This window comes from Pelecanus crispus, chromosome 2 (assembly GCF_030463565.1).
Source record: "Pelecanus crispus isolate bPelCri1 chromosome 2, bPelCri1.pri, whole genome shotgun sequence".
Lineage (NCBI taxonomy): Eukaryota > Metazoa > Chordata > Aves > Pelecaniformes > Pelecanidae > Pelecanus > Pelecanus crispus.
The window spans coordinates 78,462,203-78,477,070 of record NC_134644.1 but is presented as its reverse complement, the minus strand read 5'-3'; the positions used below and the strand labels follow the sequence as shown (position 1 = coordinate 78,477,070).

Here is a 14,868-nt window from a genome sequence, read left to right as displayed (position 1 = left end):
ATCTTCTCGGCTTTGGATCTTCATGTAAAATACAGTGAGAATCTTGTGCAGATGGTAGATTTAACCCTTGGGATTGGAAGCTGATTCCTGTATACATTTCAAGCAACAGGATGTGTATTATGATGTGAGGACAGAGAAGGAATCTTTTCATGAAGTGTCATCTGTGCAAAAGGTGCTGCTACAACGTCAAGGATGTACTATGAGCAGCAAATGCAAGTAAAGGTGATGTTAAATGTTCAGACATTTCTTGTATTTTCCCTCATGCCTTTTTGCTTGCCTGCCTACATGTCTGCTACACTTGTGTTTGAAGTGATTTTTGGAAGCTGCTGACTTCAAGTTCCCATTGTTCTGTAAATCCAGACATGTTGTCCACTGTCCATTGCCAGCAGGTTTCATAGCTATAAAAACCCAGGTGCATTATCTGCTGTCTGTTGCCAACAGGTTTTATAGATGATTGGGTTTTACTGTTATTTTAGTTTAAAAAAGAAAAAAAGACATGCTGTACTCTTGGCTTCCTGTTTTCCACCCAGCACAGGCATTTCTGTGATTATGGCTTCTCATTTCTGGAATTCCTTGCAGAAATACTCCTTTGAGAGAATGGATCAGCTCCGTCAATTCCAGAACCTCATCCAAGCCACCAGCAGAGAGATCATGTGGATCAATGACTGTGAGGAAGAAGAGCTTCTCTACGACTGGAGTGACAGGAACACCGACATCGCCAGGAAGCAGGAGGCCTTCTCAGTAAGACAGCTCAACCTCCCTATGCTTTCCATGGGCTCTCTTTTGGGATAGTGAGGGAGGAGCAGCCTGGCTCAGGGGGACTGATCACAGAACAGGCATTTCTTCACTCTTTTGAAGTTCCTGGGGATTTTTATCAATGCTTTTGTATTAAGTAGTGAGACAAGCTTTTGAGTCAAGATTGGACATCTGTTGGAAGATTGTGCTCCCATTCAACCAGTTGTCATGGTTTCTCTTGACCTTGGAAGCTGGCCTTATCAGTACAGTCTGCTGTGGACTAGTAATCACACATAGCTTGTGTACACAGTCCTTAACGTTGGCATGGTACACTAAGGGGCTTGAATCAAGCAGTTTACTTCTCACTGTTAGGACTATGTAGGGGTTAGGGGTCCCTGAATTTGGCCCTGATGTCTGTCACCAGGAAGTAGAGCTGTACCAGAGGGAACTGCTCTCTCTTCCTCTGATGGTTTTGCCAGCAGCATGTTGAGTGCACTGTTGGAGGTAGTTTGCACTGCTCCTTGTCTTCTGTGGGTATGTAGGGAAATTGAGCATGTGTGTTTCTTTAACCAATATCGGTGCTGATCACCAAATTAAAAAAAGAATGAAAGTTCACACCATTAAGGAGGTACTTTTTTTTTAGTTCAGTTGTTCTGGATGTTGCATTTGCAGTCATATTTGCTTCCATCATTCCTAGGAAGGGCAGAACTTTGGGTGCTTTGCTCTGTGAAGCAGCAAGCCTAGAGACTAGAACTGAGATGATTGTACCTTCTTTGTTTCTACTGTCTTTATAATTAACTTCAGTACACTGAATAGAATTACTGTGTGGTGTTAGCATGGATAATTTTACATTATCACGACTGTCTGGAAAATTTTCAAGTTAATATCCTGTGCAGCATATGTTTGGGGACTTGTTTAATGCTGTGTTTTGGTTGTTTAGAAACGCATGAGTGAACTGGAGCTTAAAGAAAAAGAACTCAACAAGCTAAAGCAAGAAAGTGACCAGCTAGTGCTCAACCAGCACCCTGCTTCAGACAAAATTGAGGTGAGTTGAACTTTATGTGATTTCACTTGCTCCTCTAGTGGCTACGTGGGAAAAATTCCCAGTGAAAGTCCGCAAATTAAATGCTGCATTTGGACCTGAGAAGGGTTTGCCTGCCAAAAAGCATGTCCATTTTTATCCAGCTGTATGAGCTGCTGTAATAAATGTTACTACCTTCCTTTACAAACCTGGCCACGCAACTTCAGGCTTCTTAAGAGCTATGGGGAGAGCTCTCATTGCTATCAAATTTGTTGATAGATGCATGTAAAAATTAATACGAGGCTTAGGGAGTTTTCTGAGTGTATTGAAATTGCTGTGTCTCGTTTGAGTTGACTCAGTGCAACAGAACTTATGGTAGCAAGGCATGTCATGGTTCTTCTGTTATCTTAGTAGGCATGTTTTGAAGAAAGCCACACCCTTTGTTGACAGTTTATATTTAATCCAGGTGCAAATGCTTTCTGCAACTGAAGTGCATTTTACAGCTTAGCCAAGACATTTTTGCTCACATCTTGGTGTACGTTTACCTTCCAATTACAAAGGCTGCAACAATTTGGAAAACCTCATTTTATTAGGAAATGCTGTAGTTGTTACAGTTTTAAGAGTGCACAAGAACCCTGAAACTGAAAGAAGTTAATAGGAAAAAAAAAAGTCCTTTCTGCTTTTCAGCATATTTATTTTGTTAACTGTAACCATGTTGTGTAAAATCACCATTTGTGTTTCTTCTGTGGTCAGTTTCTGCCTTAAAGGAAAGATCCTTGTAAGCTCCACCAGTGAAGTAAAAGTTGTGTGTAATTTTCTAAAGAATATACATGAGAACTACTTGAGAAGTTTGAATTTAAAAATAGCCATCATAAAAAAAGTCATATTTGACGGTATTCCTTGGAAGGAGGGCATGACAATTTGCAATTGAAATATTTTATTTGCACTGCTGTTTGTGCATTTCACCCCTTTTTGTTCATGCACTTCAGGCTTTATGCTGATCAAACAAAATTCAAGTCATGAACAAATTTCTTTCTGCATCCCACAAGCAGGTATTTAACTCTTTTCAGTTAGGTAGATGATTAGAAGTCAGGGAACTATTTGCATGAATTACATTATTCTGGTGTGAATGAACTTGCTTTAGCAGATTTTTCATCTGCATTTATGTGGAGCATAAATAATTTTTCTTGAGTCTAGGAATGGGAGAGAGATCAATATGGTGGTTTGTATTCTATATATTACTATTTTTGTTAGGCCTACATGGATACCTTACAAACTCAGTGGAGCTGGATTCTTCAGATCACCAAATGCATTGATGTTCATCTGAAGGAAAATGCAGCTTACTTTCAGGTCAGTAGTGACGTGGAGAATTCACACTACTTTTGTTAGAAGTGTGAATCCCATCACAGATATTTTTTTCAGTACCAGAATCTTTCTAAATCTACACACAATTATGCATAACACAGTGTTACCGTATTGTAAATCCTACAGTTCTGCCAGATGTGAACTGGGATTTCTCATGAAAGGAATCCATTGATTTTTAGCAGACATTTTTAAGAGCTGTGTACAGCTGAAATGACCACTTTTCCCCTGCAGTTCTTTGAAGAGGCCCAAGCGACAGAGTGCTACCTGAAGAACTTACAAGACTCCATCAGAAAGAAGTTCATCTGTGATAAGAGCATGTCACTACAATCTTTGCTGGAGCAGATCAAAGAGCTGGAGGTACTGTCACACCCATCTCACAGGTTATGTTCTACTTACCTTGGAAATCAGTTGCCCTCTTCAGATACCAAATGGAAGCCCAGGTGTACTGCAGTGTTTATATACAGTGCTGTATGAACTTGAAAGGATAATGGTATATTCCTCCCCATTTCTTAGCAAAGCCCACAATTGGAAGAGTGTTGTTTTAATTTGTGTTAATACTGTTTGGGAACTCTGATTCTTTTAAAATCTGGATTGAGCCCAACAAATTCTCAAGTTTCTGACATGCTAACAAATTAAGAAAAGGAAAGACTTTCATTCATAGGTGATAGAATAAATTTTGCCTCAAAGGGTAAGTGCATTTAATAAATTATTCATCATGCCACTTTATATCACTGTAGTCTCTTTGAAAGGACTTAACTTGTAGCTGTTTTAGCTAACTATTTGCTCATCATGAGTTAGGTCCTACAATTCCAAATTAAATATGCTGGAGGAAAAATGTTCAGTGATTTAAAAGGGTATTTGATGAAGTCAGGTTTGAGACTGTAGTTACTACTAGTTTTTTTTGGTTAGCATTCATGTTATAATAGATTCTTCCCATTTATTCCTGTGTTTTTTACATATCACTTTAACCACATTGCAGATCTGTGTGAGAAAACTGCTTTGCAAATTTTGCGAACTTTGCAGCTTGCCAGAGCTGGAGCTAAAGGAAGTTTTGCCTACAGTGAGCTCTAGATGTATCCCTCTCTTAATAAAACAGTAGGAACTAAACGTGGTTTCTTTTTAGAATTAATTTTTAGCATACAATTAATCTTTGCAGAATGAACGAGAGAGAATTCTTGAATACAAGAGGCAAGTGCAGAGTTTGGTGAATAAATCCAAGAAGATTGTACAGCTGAAGCCACGTAACCCAGACTACCGGAGTAACAAGCCCATTATTCTCAAGGCTCTGTGTGACTACAAACAGGATCTGGTACTGTATCCCTTTTTGGCTGAGAATGAACATCGTGTAAACTAGAACATGGCAAATGACCCTTTGTCAGCATTTAAATTTCTTTGATGAAAATGCTCTGACTTTCATGCAATTATGAATAAACAAGCTAGGTTCTGGTTGGTTAGTAAGTTTAGTAAAAATTACTATTATTAGTCCATTAAATAGCATTAATACTCATAGTTCAAATTAGCACAGAAAAGTCTCATTGATAATTGGGTTAATGTTGTTACACAGATGCTTCCCAGCATCTTCCCCTTTCTTTTGGTGATTGCTCACCCTTCCACTGTCCTTCTGGGTCTTTAGGTCAATACTGTTCATCTAACGAAAGAAGAGGGAATGTATAATGAGTCATTGGTATCCCAAGTTTTTTCTGGATGGAGTATGAAATTGATGGTGGTGGTTTCTTCCTCCTCAGTACTGGGGCTGCCTATGTTTATTTCTATATTTTTTTTCTTAACAGTCTGCTTAGATGCATTTTCTGCTTATGTGCACTTTCTCTTCACTGGCTCCCAATTACCCAGTTGTCCTGTTCTGTTATCTGTACAACTCGTTTTACCTGATTCACTAGGTTGCACTCGTGCAGTGACCAGAACTGACCACTGTGATTTGTGTTTACAGTCTGGGGTTTCTGCTGTCCACTCTGTGTCTGTGATCTTCCATACCACATTTTATTCCAGAGTCACAGAAGTTCAGCCCACACAGAGTAACTACTTGTTGTTACCGTAAGCAAAGCCAAACAAATTTAGGCAATGGTTACCTGACTGCTTGGCAATTGCTCTTGGAGTTAAGCATGCTAAATTCTGCTCAGGTGAAGGTAAGCCCAGACAAGTCTGGAGCCCCTGCATGGTCAGGTCAGTGCAAAGCCTGTGGCCTTGTACTAGTTCTGTCAAAGATCTGTTTGCTGGCTGTAGAGGTGTGATGGAAGGAGAGAGTCCTGTCAGGATAAATGATAGGAGGAGCTTCCCCCTCTTGGGTGTGAGTGGTTTGTAACCTGCACCATGGCCACACCTGTGGCTGCAGGGTCTCAGGATTTCTGGCAGTTGGGGCTAGTGGGTCTAGCTCTGCCACACTTGTTCCTACTCCCTTCACAAATATGGATGCAGCACTAAGCATCCTTATGCCTCCAGCTCACTGGTTTACAGCCATACATGGTTGTGTAGCTTACTGTGGCCATGTGTCCGCAGTCAGCCTTTGATGTTTGTCATGGCAAGCACCACGTCCGATGATCAACTGCACTGACAACTGCTCAGAGCATTCTGTGGCTCCCACTTGGTTTTCTTGCGGTTTTTCACATGGAAACCAGATTCAGGAAAAAAGGGGTTGATCGGTGCTGATCTCTTGCCCCAGGATGAAGCTAAGATGCACACCCAGACCTGGCAGCTGGGAGGCATTCCCACTTCTGTGATCTAGATACATCTTCCTTGTCTGTCTCTCCTAGAAACCCCATCTTACTTAACTAAAGAAAAAAATGTTCTGCGTTCCTTGCAGAAAACAGTGCGCAAAGGAGATGAATGTATCCTGAAGGACAACAACGAGCGCAGCAAGTGGCTGGTGACCGGCCCCGGAGGAGTGGATATGCTGGTGCCATCTGTTAGTCTTATCATCCCACCCCCCAATCCGTTAGCAGTGGATCTTGCTACCAAGTGAGTTCCTGCCTGGGTTTGGACACCTACCACTGGGAGTAGATAGAAGAGTTTGCTCAAAATATCAACCAACCACAAAATTTGGTCTGTGCCTTGATCAGAGTGGCCCCCCGCCCCGCCCCAAGGTGGGGGATTAAGGACTAGACCCTTGATGTGAGAAAATTCACTTCAGTGAAGCTTGCTGGGATCTAAAAATATTGAAAACTTAACTTTTACAAGATTTTTCTCATCTCTAATAATGAAAATCATGGATAAATTAATTTCCAAGATTTTTTCTAGTAGAGAACAAGCCTTAACACACTCCATATCTGGTAGACGTTTCTCAGGATGTTTTGTAGCTATGCTACAAGGACACATACATTTTGACCATGAAATTTTTTTTCTCATTTCAGAATTGAGCAGTACTATGAAGCTATTTTAGCTTTGTGGAACCAGCTGTATATCAACATGAAGAGCCTGGTATCTTGGCATTATTGCATGATTGACATTGAGAAAATCAGAGCGATGACTATTGCCAAGGTAAGAATCCAGCTGGCCGTACCTATAGACCAGGGACATCCATGACCTGACCTCTGCTGTCCCAAAGAGTGCTTGCTGTGTCCTGTGCAGATGTATGTTCTGCAAAACCGCGGGCCTTCCTTTTGTTGGGTTGCACAGCTATATACAGAAGTTGTCGTTTTATTAAAGGAGAAGCAAAATGCTTTTGCATTCAAACATGATAAGGATAAATGGAAGGATTAGCTAACGGTATTTATTACATGCTTGCTGTACTTGTTCCCACTATGCAAGGGCATGGAAAGACAGAGTAAGACGTAGAATTTCAAACTATTCTTAAGTTATGAAATGGTTATAACAAGAATAGATTAGCTCAATGGGCACTTTCAGCACCATACTTTTAGAGGCAGCCTGGGTAGGTTTTATTCTAAAATGTGATTCCTTTGCTTTTTTCTATAGGTGTATTAGTTTGTTCCTTAATGATTAACTAGTCATAAACCTTCCCCAATTGCTTCTTTTTTCAAAATTCTCTTCTTCCTCATTTCAGCTGAAGACAATGCGTAAGGAAGATTACCAAAAAATAATAACTGACCTGGAGATCCATTATCAAGAATTCCTAAGGAACAGCCAAGGCTCGGAGATGTTTGGCGATGAAGACAAACGAAAGATCCAGACTCAGTTCACTGATGCTCAGAAGCACTACCAAACCTTGATTATACAACTGCCCAATCAACCACGGCAGCCACAAACAGGTTTGTTTTTTGTAGAGATTGTACTGGTTGGGCTTCTTTGTTTGGGGGTTGGTGGTGCATTCTTTTTATGTGAAAATGTTCTCATAGACATATGAATGGAAACGTGTTCAAGGATTGTACTGCTGTCTCCCAACATAACAAAACTGTCCATGCGCAGGGAAGAATATGTTTTGTTCTTCCTTCCTTTGGTGTGAATCTGGGAATAGTCCTCTGAAGTCATGGAACTTGCTGGGAAAATGACAGTAATTTAGTCCATCTGATATGTTTTCCGTTATTAGGAAGCAAAATCTCACTGCTGCATTCGAGGAAACAAGTATCTCTTTGTGAAGGGGAGATTTCATTACTTGAAACAGCTGCACAAGGGCCCAGATCTTCTAGCTGTTCTCAGTTCTACAGATCAAATCAGTGCTTAGGTCACTTTTGCCCTGTTGGCTTTCTGTATGTAGGTGCTCAGTTCGCTGGCAGTTGACATTTACCGAATTCATTTTACAGTGGTCCCAACTGACAGCTGCCCTGTGGGTTCCTCAAGCACCATTATTGTTAATGAGAGAAACCGAGAACATGAGAAGCAGGAGGCCTGGCTGCTGATGGAGCTTCAGAAACTTCGGCGTCAGATTGAATCTTCTGAGATTCGGATGGTTCAAAGAACTCCTCTTGGAGTGGATCAAGGGGCTTTGCATGACTTTTCAGTCAGAATAAAGGATTTAGAGGTAATCGTGGATGTTTTTCTTTGAGCATCTCAAGCTTAGTATGACTGTGCTGCAGAGCGTGCTGCAGTTGTATTTCTGATCAGCTGGGAAAGACATGCATCCTGTGCAGAAAATTCTCAATTGGAAGCTAACCGTGATGATTTGGATTGGAGTTTAGCTCCTAAGTAGAAGAAGTTGACTCTTGGATTTTAGAAGTCAAATTCTGTCAGGCAAATAATACAGAAAGCCTGATGTCAAGTGGACATGAGCTCATGTTAAGCCTCATCCAGGTTAAAGCACTATTAATATCCTTTTGCATGGACCTCACTTCACTGCCAACCTCTGAAGTGCTGTCTGTGGGATGCAGAATGGATAGATGAGGCTTACAAACTCTCTCGTCTCTCAGTTCTTAAGATTTGAAGCAGACTGGAGAGACAAGATTGGTAAGAAAAGAGAACAGGTTCAGTGTATGAGAAATTCCCCTGAGGCAAGGAGGTCGCAAAGGTCTTAAGAGCAGAAGGACCTTGGCACGTCTACTGAGTGCAGTAGGTAGCTGGCAGTAAAGCGCTCTGCTTTCAACAGAGCTCAGTTTCAGAGTGGATGAGATGTTCAAAAAGAGGTACTACCTGTTGTGGCTGTGCAAAAAAGAAACTGCCCAATGTTACTTACCTTGAAGAAAGCAAGTTCAGGCACTGCTTCAGTCCTCAGTCAAGGTAGTTAGATAACAGCGTGCTACTTAGATAAGGAGACCAATTGCATGTGTCTTGTAGAATGATCATTCAGCCACCAAAAATGTGTAAATCGGGCATTCTCTTTCTTTAGGGTGTGCAGAATGACTCTCAAATAATGGCTGAAACCCTCAATAAACATAAGGACTTGCTGCCTAACTTCAGAGGCTGTGAAAAGTATGTGTACTTGCAGTCAGAGATAAATGCCCTGTTTCAAAAACTGGAAAATATTAATGGTGTTTCTGCTGGCTACTTAGACAGGTAAGAAAATTGAGGTTGTAGCAATAAATCATTCACTTTCTTCCATAATTCTTAGTCCTGAAACCTGCCTTTTGTTACCAGTAGTGTAAAATTACACCTTCTTTCCTGCAAATGCTGTACCTGTGGGTAGAAACAGGCACTTACGTGAATTTCTTCACTTTTCTGGAAGACTTTAAAAAAAAAAAAAGTGAGAATCATGGGTATCACTGAAATTTCTTCTGTATTGTCCATTCTCTTTATCTAATGATCTGCAAGCAATTAGAAATACCATCTTTCCTGCCCCAGTCCATAATGGATTTGTCTTGTATTTTTTGTTTTAGCTTGAATGCACTGAGGTGTCTGCTCCAGATTATTCTACAAACAGAAGATGTGATCAGAGTTTTTGAAGTCAGACTGTCTGAAGAGGAGACTGTTCCTTTGGATCTTGATAAAGTGGAGGCTTATCGGGCTTGTCTGAAGGTGAGAGGCCAAGACCCAAGGGCACAGCAAGGCAAAATTCATAGCTGCCAGCACTGGTCTCTTGAGCTGGATGAAACCTTTCCGAAACCACAGGACATGGAAATGCTGATCTTGTCATATTTTATAACATACACATACAATGCTTTTGCCAAATTATTGGAAGGACTGTATGAGTTACTACTTCTTCCATCCCCTGGTTGTTGCTGCCCCCACAGCAAAGCCAGTGGCACAGAGGGTCTCCGTAATCCACTTCTGTACAAAATTATCTCTGTTTATTTGTATCACTTAGGAAGCTAGATTTGAAGGCAATACCTTCTTTCTTGCAAAAAGGCTTGTTAAGTGTCCTTGTTGTCACCTAGTTGTAACAAGTAAATTTGAGTATTATTGTGTGTCCCCGTTTTGATATAGAGTCCATTTCAAATATTACAGTGAGAACTATCCATCCTGTACAAGGGGAGAAGGCAAAGAATAACTGCTTTGCTGAGCACAGAGTTGGCCTGCAGAACCAGTCTTTATCTGGCTTTGAGCTGGTCCTTTTGTGCACAGAATGCCGTTGGGAGAATAGGGACTCTCTCATTCTTTTCTGTTCTGAGGTGTAGTAGGGGAAAAGTGTGTAAGTGGCACAAATGGAGCACAACCAGGTTACCTTTTTATCACGTTAAATGAGAGCTGCACTTCAGTTGCTGGGAGTTGTTGCTGGTGTAAATTTGAGCTACACAAAAAAAATGCTTGAGCATATTATTGAATATCGCCTGTACTGTGTATGCCATTTGGTGATACCCCACAGTATGCGAGTATGTGCATACAAACAAGTGTGCGTGTAAAGAAACATCTCCATGGAAGATGTTTATAAAAATGTAAACAGGAAAAAAAAATCTGTGCAGATTTTTAGATAACATTTAAAAACTGGATATGCCAATCCTGAGGCTTGATTCCACAGCTGTTGCAAGTGCAGGAATCTTTTATACTTCAATGAAATTTTCTAGTCAATTGTTTCTAGGAACAAGCAAGGCAGGCTCTTCACTTTTTTTTTTTGGTTAACTGCTCTACACAGTTCTGAGAAACTGAAATGTTAGCTGCAGAATATGACAGCAGAGGGCTTGGGTTTAGCAAGTTATTTAAGAGCGAGTCTAACTTTAAACACATTCTCAGGTCAATTTCTGTTTACCAAAGTAGGTGTTTCACTTTAAATATATTAAGTCCAGCTAACATCAGCGTACATACTTTACTGAATTAGAAACAACATCATTAGATCCCAACATACTGTGCATGCTGTTGATGGCTAAATTTGAGTATCCTCTCAAGAATAAAATGTGTGACAGCCTTTTGGTTTTTTTCTCCAGAAAATGAAAGCAGACCTAAACATAAAGAAGTCACTACTGAATGCCCTGGAAAATGAGCTGCAGAAAACGCTTCAGATTCACTCACAGTCTTGCCAGTCATATACCCTGTATGACATGGACATTGGAAAGTTCTGTGACAAAGTTACCCAGCTAATAGACCGCTGGCAGAGAGCTGATAAGCAGATAGATAACAGGTTTGATCATATTTCCTAAGAGCTGCTTCCTTATTGCTATTGCTACTGAGATCATCTTAACAGTGAGTCTAAAAGAACTGCTGTGCACTAATCATCACTTTCAGAGGACAAACGATAACTTCAGGGCATTAAGACTAGAGCACCTGTGAATAGATTGAACATACTTTAAAAGGGATTGTGTAAGACCAAGCAGGAAAATGTAGTTATTAATGTAAATGTATAATCTACGTGCTAAGGAGTTGTTCTAATTATTTTTTTTATTCTTGCTAATGTTCTTGGATTAAGTACTTCCAGTCAGCATTTTTCCACTCAAACAAAGAAGCCCTCTTATTCCTGAATACCCTATACCTGAGGGTTAAAAAATTAACACTACAAATTAAGTAAAAAAAATCCCAACAATTTTTTCCTAATGCTTTATTAAACTGAAGGCATATTCTGATTATTTGTGGGGTTTTTTGGGGGTGTGGTTTGTTTTGGTTTGGTGTGGTTTGGTTTGGTTTGGTTTTACTTCAGGCCACAATCTAGTCCTATTAATAAAAATTGACCGGTTGCTGGTTGTTTTGGTGAAAATTGAGAACAAGAGTACTGAAGTCAGTGAACTTGATTCTTATTGTTGCAAGGTTTTACCCATCTCTCACTTTGCTGACAGGAAGTACCAACCCCTGGGTATTGCAGAGTTACTCAAAAGTGAGGCAATAAAGCCCATGTTGGGTGACTAATAACCAGTACAAGTCTCATATATTTGAAGTTTTTGTTCAGAATCTCCTTTTAGGGCTTCCTAGTTTATTACTATCCTTACCTAGTTTATTACTGTGTTTTACCTCTGAAAAATGTTTAAAGAGAGAGCAGGAGAATGCACTTTCCATATTGACAGTTTTCCCTGTTTTTCTCTAGATCATGGGATTTAGAAAGGCAGATCAAACAGCTGAAAACTTACCGAGATCTCTACCAGGCTCTGTGCAAGTGGATTTGTGATGCTAAGCGCAGGCAGGATTCTATCGAGTCCATGAAGCTGTGCGATTGCAACACTATCATGAGATATCTACATGATCAGAAGGTATGCAGCACCTGAATGACTTGTCTTCAATTATCTGGATTTGAAATTGTTTTGCTATTCATCAGTATTCATCAGTATCAATGCAGTCTGCAATACAGTGGCCTGTTTTGAATTACAAAGTACGCAAGTTACCAAAAAACACCACATGAGTAGAAGGCAGGAGAGAGGAAATATTATCCTCATTACTTTCTGTCAGCACTGCTACAGATTATGAACAAGACTGTCTTTGGCTCCTCCACGATCACTGACACTTTCACACATCAGCTTTGAATTAATCCAAGGGACTGCGTGATGGTGCAACTTATGGGACAAATTATAGCACAAAAAAAAAAAAGCAAGGAAATACATCTAAGTTAAAGTCAAGGAACTCCCCCTCCCTAGCTCTGGGGGTTGTTCAGTTGCTAGGTGTTCTTTCTGAGAACAACCTTCTCATGCATGGAGAGCTTGCCATTGTAAAAACTGCACAGCTACAGGTCATGTCAGGTCTCAGCCTCTGGGGTTGCAGTGGTCTCATACTGCAGGTGCCTTCTGATGGAGGCAGCGTGTACAGGAGGAAATACTGGCAAATCTTGAGGCAGCGCTTCACAGTTCACTTTTTTTCTTGACAGAACTTGCACAGTGAAATCTGTGGGAAGCGAGACAAAGTTGAGGAGCTTCTCAAGCATGCAGATCAGTGCTCAGCTGCAATTAAGGTACTTGGATTTCAGCATTTTTATGGGGTGTGTTTTTTCATGGTCAGATGCATCCCATTGTCTTTGCTCTGCTGGCAGGTGAAATGTCAGCTCCCTGATGTGTGTGTGCAGAAATTGCTGCAGTGAAGCACTTGTGTGAATATATGAAATGATAATGAAATGATAATGAAAGCAATTTGTGTACTTGCCACCTGAGGACTGCAGGATGGTGCAGGTCATACCAGTGAGATATTCAGGAGAATCAAAGCCTCCTTCTAGCCAGACCAAACTTTCCAGTTCACATGTTAAAAAAAGTAAGGGAGTAGAGAACAGATTGGTAGCTTAGGAATTAGGTCTGATTAGGATCTGGTCTCGGAGGCAAGACAAATGCAGATTAGCAGGAGGAATGGTATGCAATAGCCATGAAAACAAAGAAGATAACACAGGGAATGGTTTTGTGGTCTTTGCATTTTTGACACCTTTATGTCTGTGCTTTCTCCAGCTCAATCTTACTTTCTGTGACACAGATCTTGCTATATATGTGGCGTGGCATGTGTGATATGAAAGAGATGCAGAGACAGTTATTTCTGATGAAGTTTTGGTTCATAACAGTACCTAGACCAGTTGCTCCCATGAATCTTTTTCACCTCTGGGTAGCCCTCAACTAATGGAAACACTTTTCTTCCCTTTTTTGTAAAATGTTTTTTCTCTTTTTCCCTTTGTCATTCTCCTCCATGAGTCTCCACAGTGGTACTTGGACTGATGAGCTTCTGTTTATGACAGAGGTTCATCTGTACCTGGCCAGAAATATAAACAAGGGAAAATGTAGCTTTTTATTTAAAAAAAACAAACCCAAAACAATCCCAAAATTTTATTTGCATTTTGGGAAATCCAGATTCCCAGAGAGTTCCTTGGCAGTTGCTAAATGGGTCTTACCTTTCTCTGTTGTTCTACAGGATTATGAACTACAGGTTGCTTCCTACAGTTCCGGATTAGAAACACTGCTCAACATACCTATCAAGAAGAGTGTGGTTCAGTCTCCTGCAGTGCTCATTCTGCAAGAGGTATCTTTCTTTCCTCCCCATCAATCTTTTGAATACATTTGTTTGTCTGTGTGAGCCATTATGAGTCATATCCAGCTGTATTCTAATAATTAACGCTGTCATTGGTAATGTGTACTAAGCATGTAAGCACAAGGAATTAGTGCAGAATAGTTGCTGTGCTGTAAAATCATACTTGGGCTCATTGAGACAGTAGATTAGCCCTCAGGAATTTACCTCATTCTTATTAAATATCCATTGCATACATATTGTGAGAAAGGAAGATTTATGCCCCAAGTGGTTTAGTCACTTTCAACCTGGGAATTAACCACTATTAGAAGTTTAACTTAGGTTACTTGTGACTGTCAGACAGGAAGAGCGTGATGAACCAGGGGATAAAGCCTTGGATTTAATATCACAGCAGCCGTGGGGGAAAATAATCTTGAAAAAGAAGGTGTGGGTTTATCAGAAGGGAGAATTTATACATTTTGGAGTCCCCAGAAAGTCATGTGAATTTGTGAGGAGGAGAATTTGCTTTTTGCTTTGTCAAGTGATATGTTTTCTCAAGTGGATTGGAATCCTTTAAATGGTCTGAGACATAGGTATGTTCGTATCTAACTCTGTAGTACAAGCTGCTAACAATTCTCTTTCTTTTCAAGGCCAGCGAGGCTCAGTCTCGCTACGTAGAGCTTCTTACAAGATCAGGAGATTATTACAGATTCTTAAGTGAAATGTTGAAGAGCATGGAGGACTTGAAGGTAATCTGGCTCTTTTATTTTCTTTACTTCGTATTTTTATTACAGGTTAGCAAGCTATCGCTGATCAAAGACTCTCTGCTTAAGTACAGTGCAAAACAGTCCACAAAACTAAATCCTGAGCACAGTGGTGTCCCATGAAGGAGGCATATAAGCAATTTCATGCATCTTTTGTCAAAGAGCACAGTATCTTGCAAAGTTACCTCCAAGGTCATGTGTGAGGTGGAGAATATTAGCCTTCTTGGTAACTAGGAGGTGCTCATCAAAGCACACAAGAGGTCCTTCTCTGCCCATCAGAGCCTTGACCTACAGTGTTTCAAATGGAGTAAC

At 40.4% G+C, this 14,868-nt stretch overlaps 1 protein-coding gene across 1 annotated transcript in view; it reads left to right on the top strand.

Annotated features, from left to right (window-relative positions):
- DSP (desmoplakin) overlaps positions 1 to 14,868 on the top strand; it is a 38,690-nt gene that overhangs the window by 16,324 nt on the left and 7,498 nt on the right. Inside the window, exons 7-22 of the mRNA XM_075705582.1 lie at positions 580 to 741; positions 1,676 to 1,780; positions 3,011 to 3,106; positions 3,353 to 3,478; positions 4,278 to 4,430; positions 5,940 to 6,094; positions 6,487 to 6,613; positions 7,137 to 7,341; positions 7,834 to 8,051; positions 8,853 to 9,019; positions 9,340 to 9,478; positions 10,822 to 11,015; positions 11,910 to 12,072; positions 12,681 to 12,764; positions 13,700 to 13,807; positions 14,443 to 14,541. Coding sequence (XP_075561697.1) covers positions 580 to 741; positions 1,676 to 1,780; positions 3,011 to 3,106; positions 3,353 to 3,478; positions 4,278 to 4,430; positions 5,940 to 6,094; positions 6,487 to 6,613; positions 7,137 to 7,341; positions 7,834 to 8,051; positions 8,853 to 9,019; positions 9,340 to 9,478; positions 10,822 to 11,015; positions 11,910 to 12,072; positions 12,681 to 12,764; positions 13,700 to 13,807; positions 14,443 to 14,541 — 2,301 coding nt within the window. The remainder of the gene's footprint in view (positions 1 to 579; positions 742 to 1,675; positions 1,781 to 3,010; positions 3,107 to 3,352; positions 3,479 to 4,277; positions 4,431 to 5,939; positions 6,095 to 6,486; positions 6,614 to 7,136; positions 7,342 to 7,833; positions 8,052 to 8,852; positions 9,020 to 9,339; positions 9,479 to 10,821; positions 11,016 to 11,909; positions 12,073 to 12,680; positions 12,765 to 13,699; positions 13,808 to 14,442; positions 14,542 to 14,868) is intronic.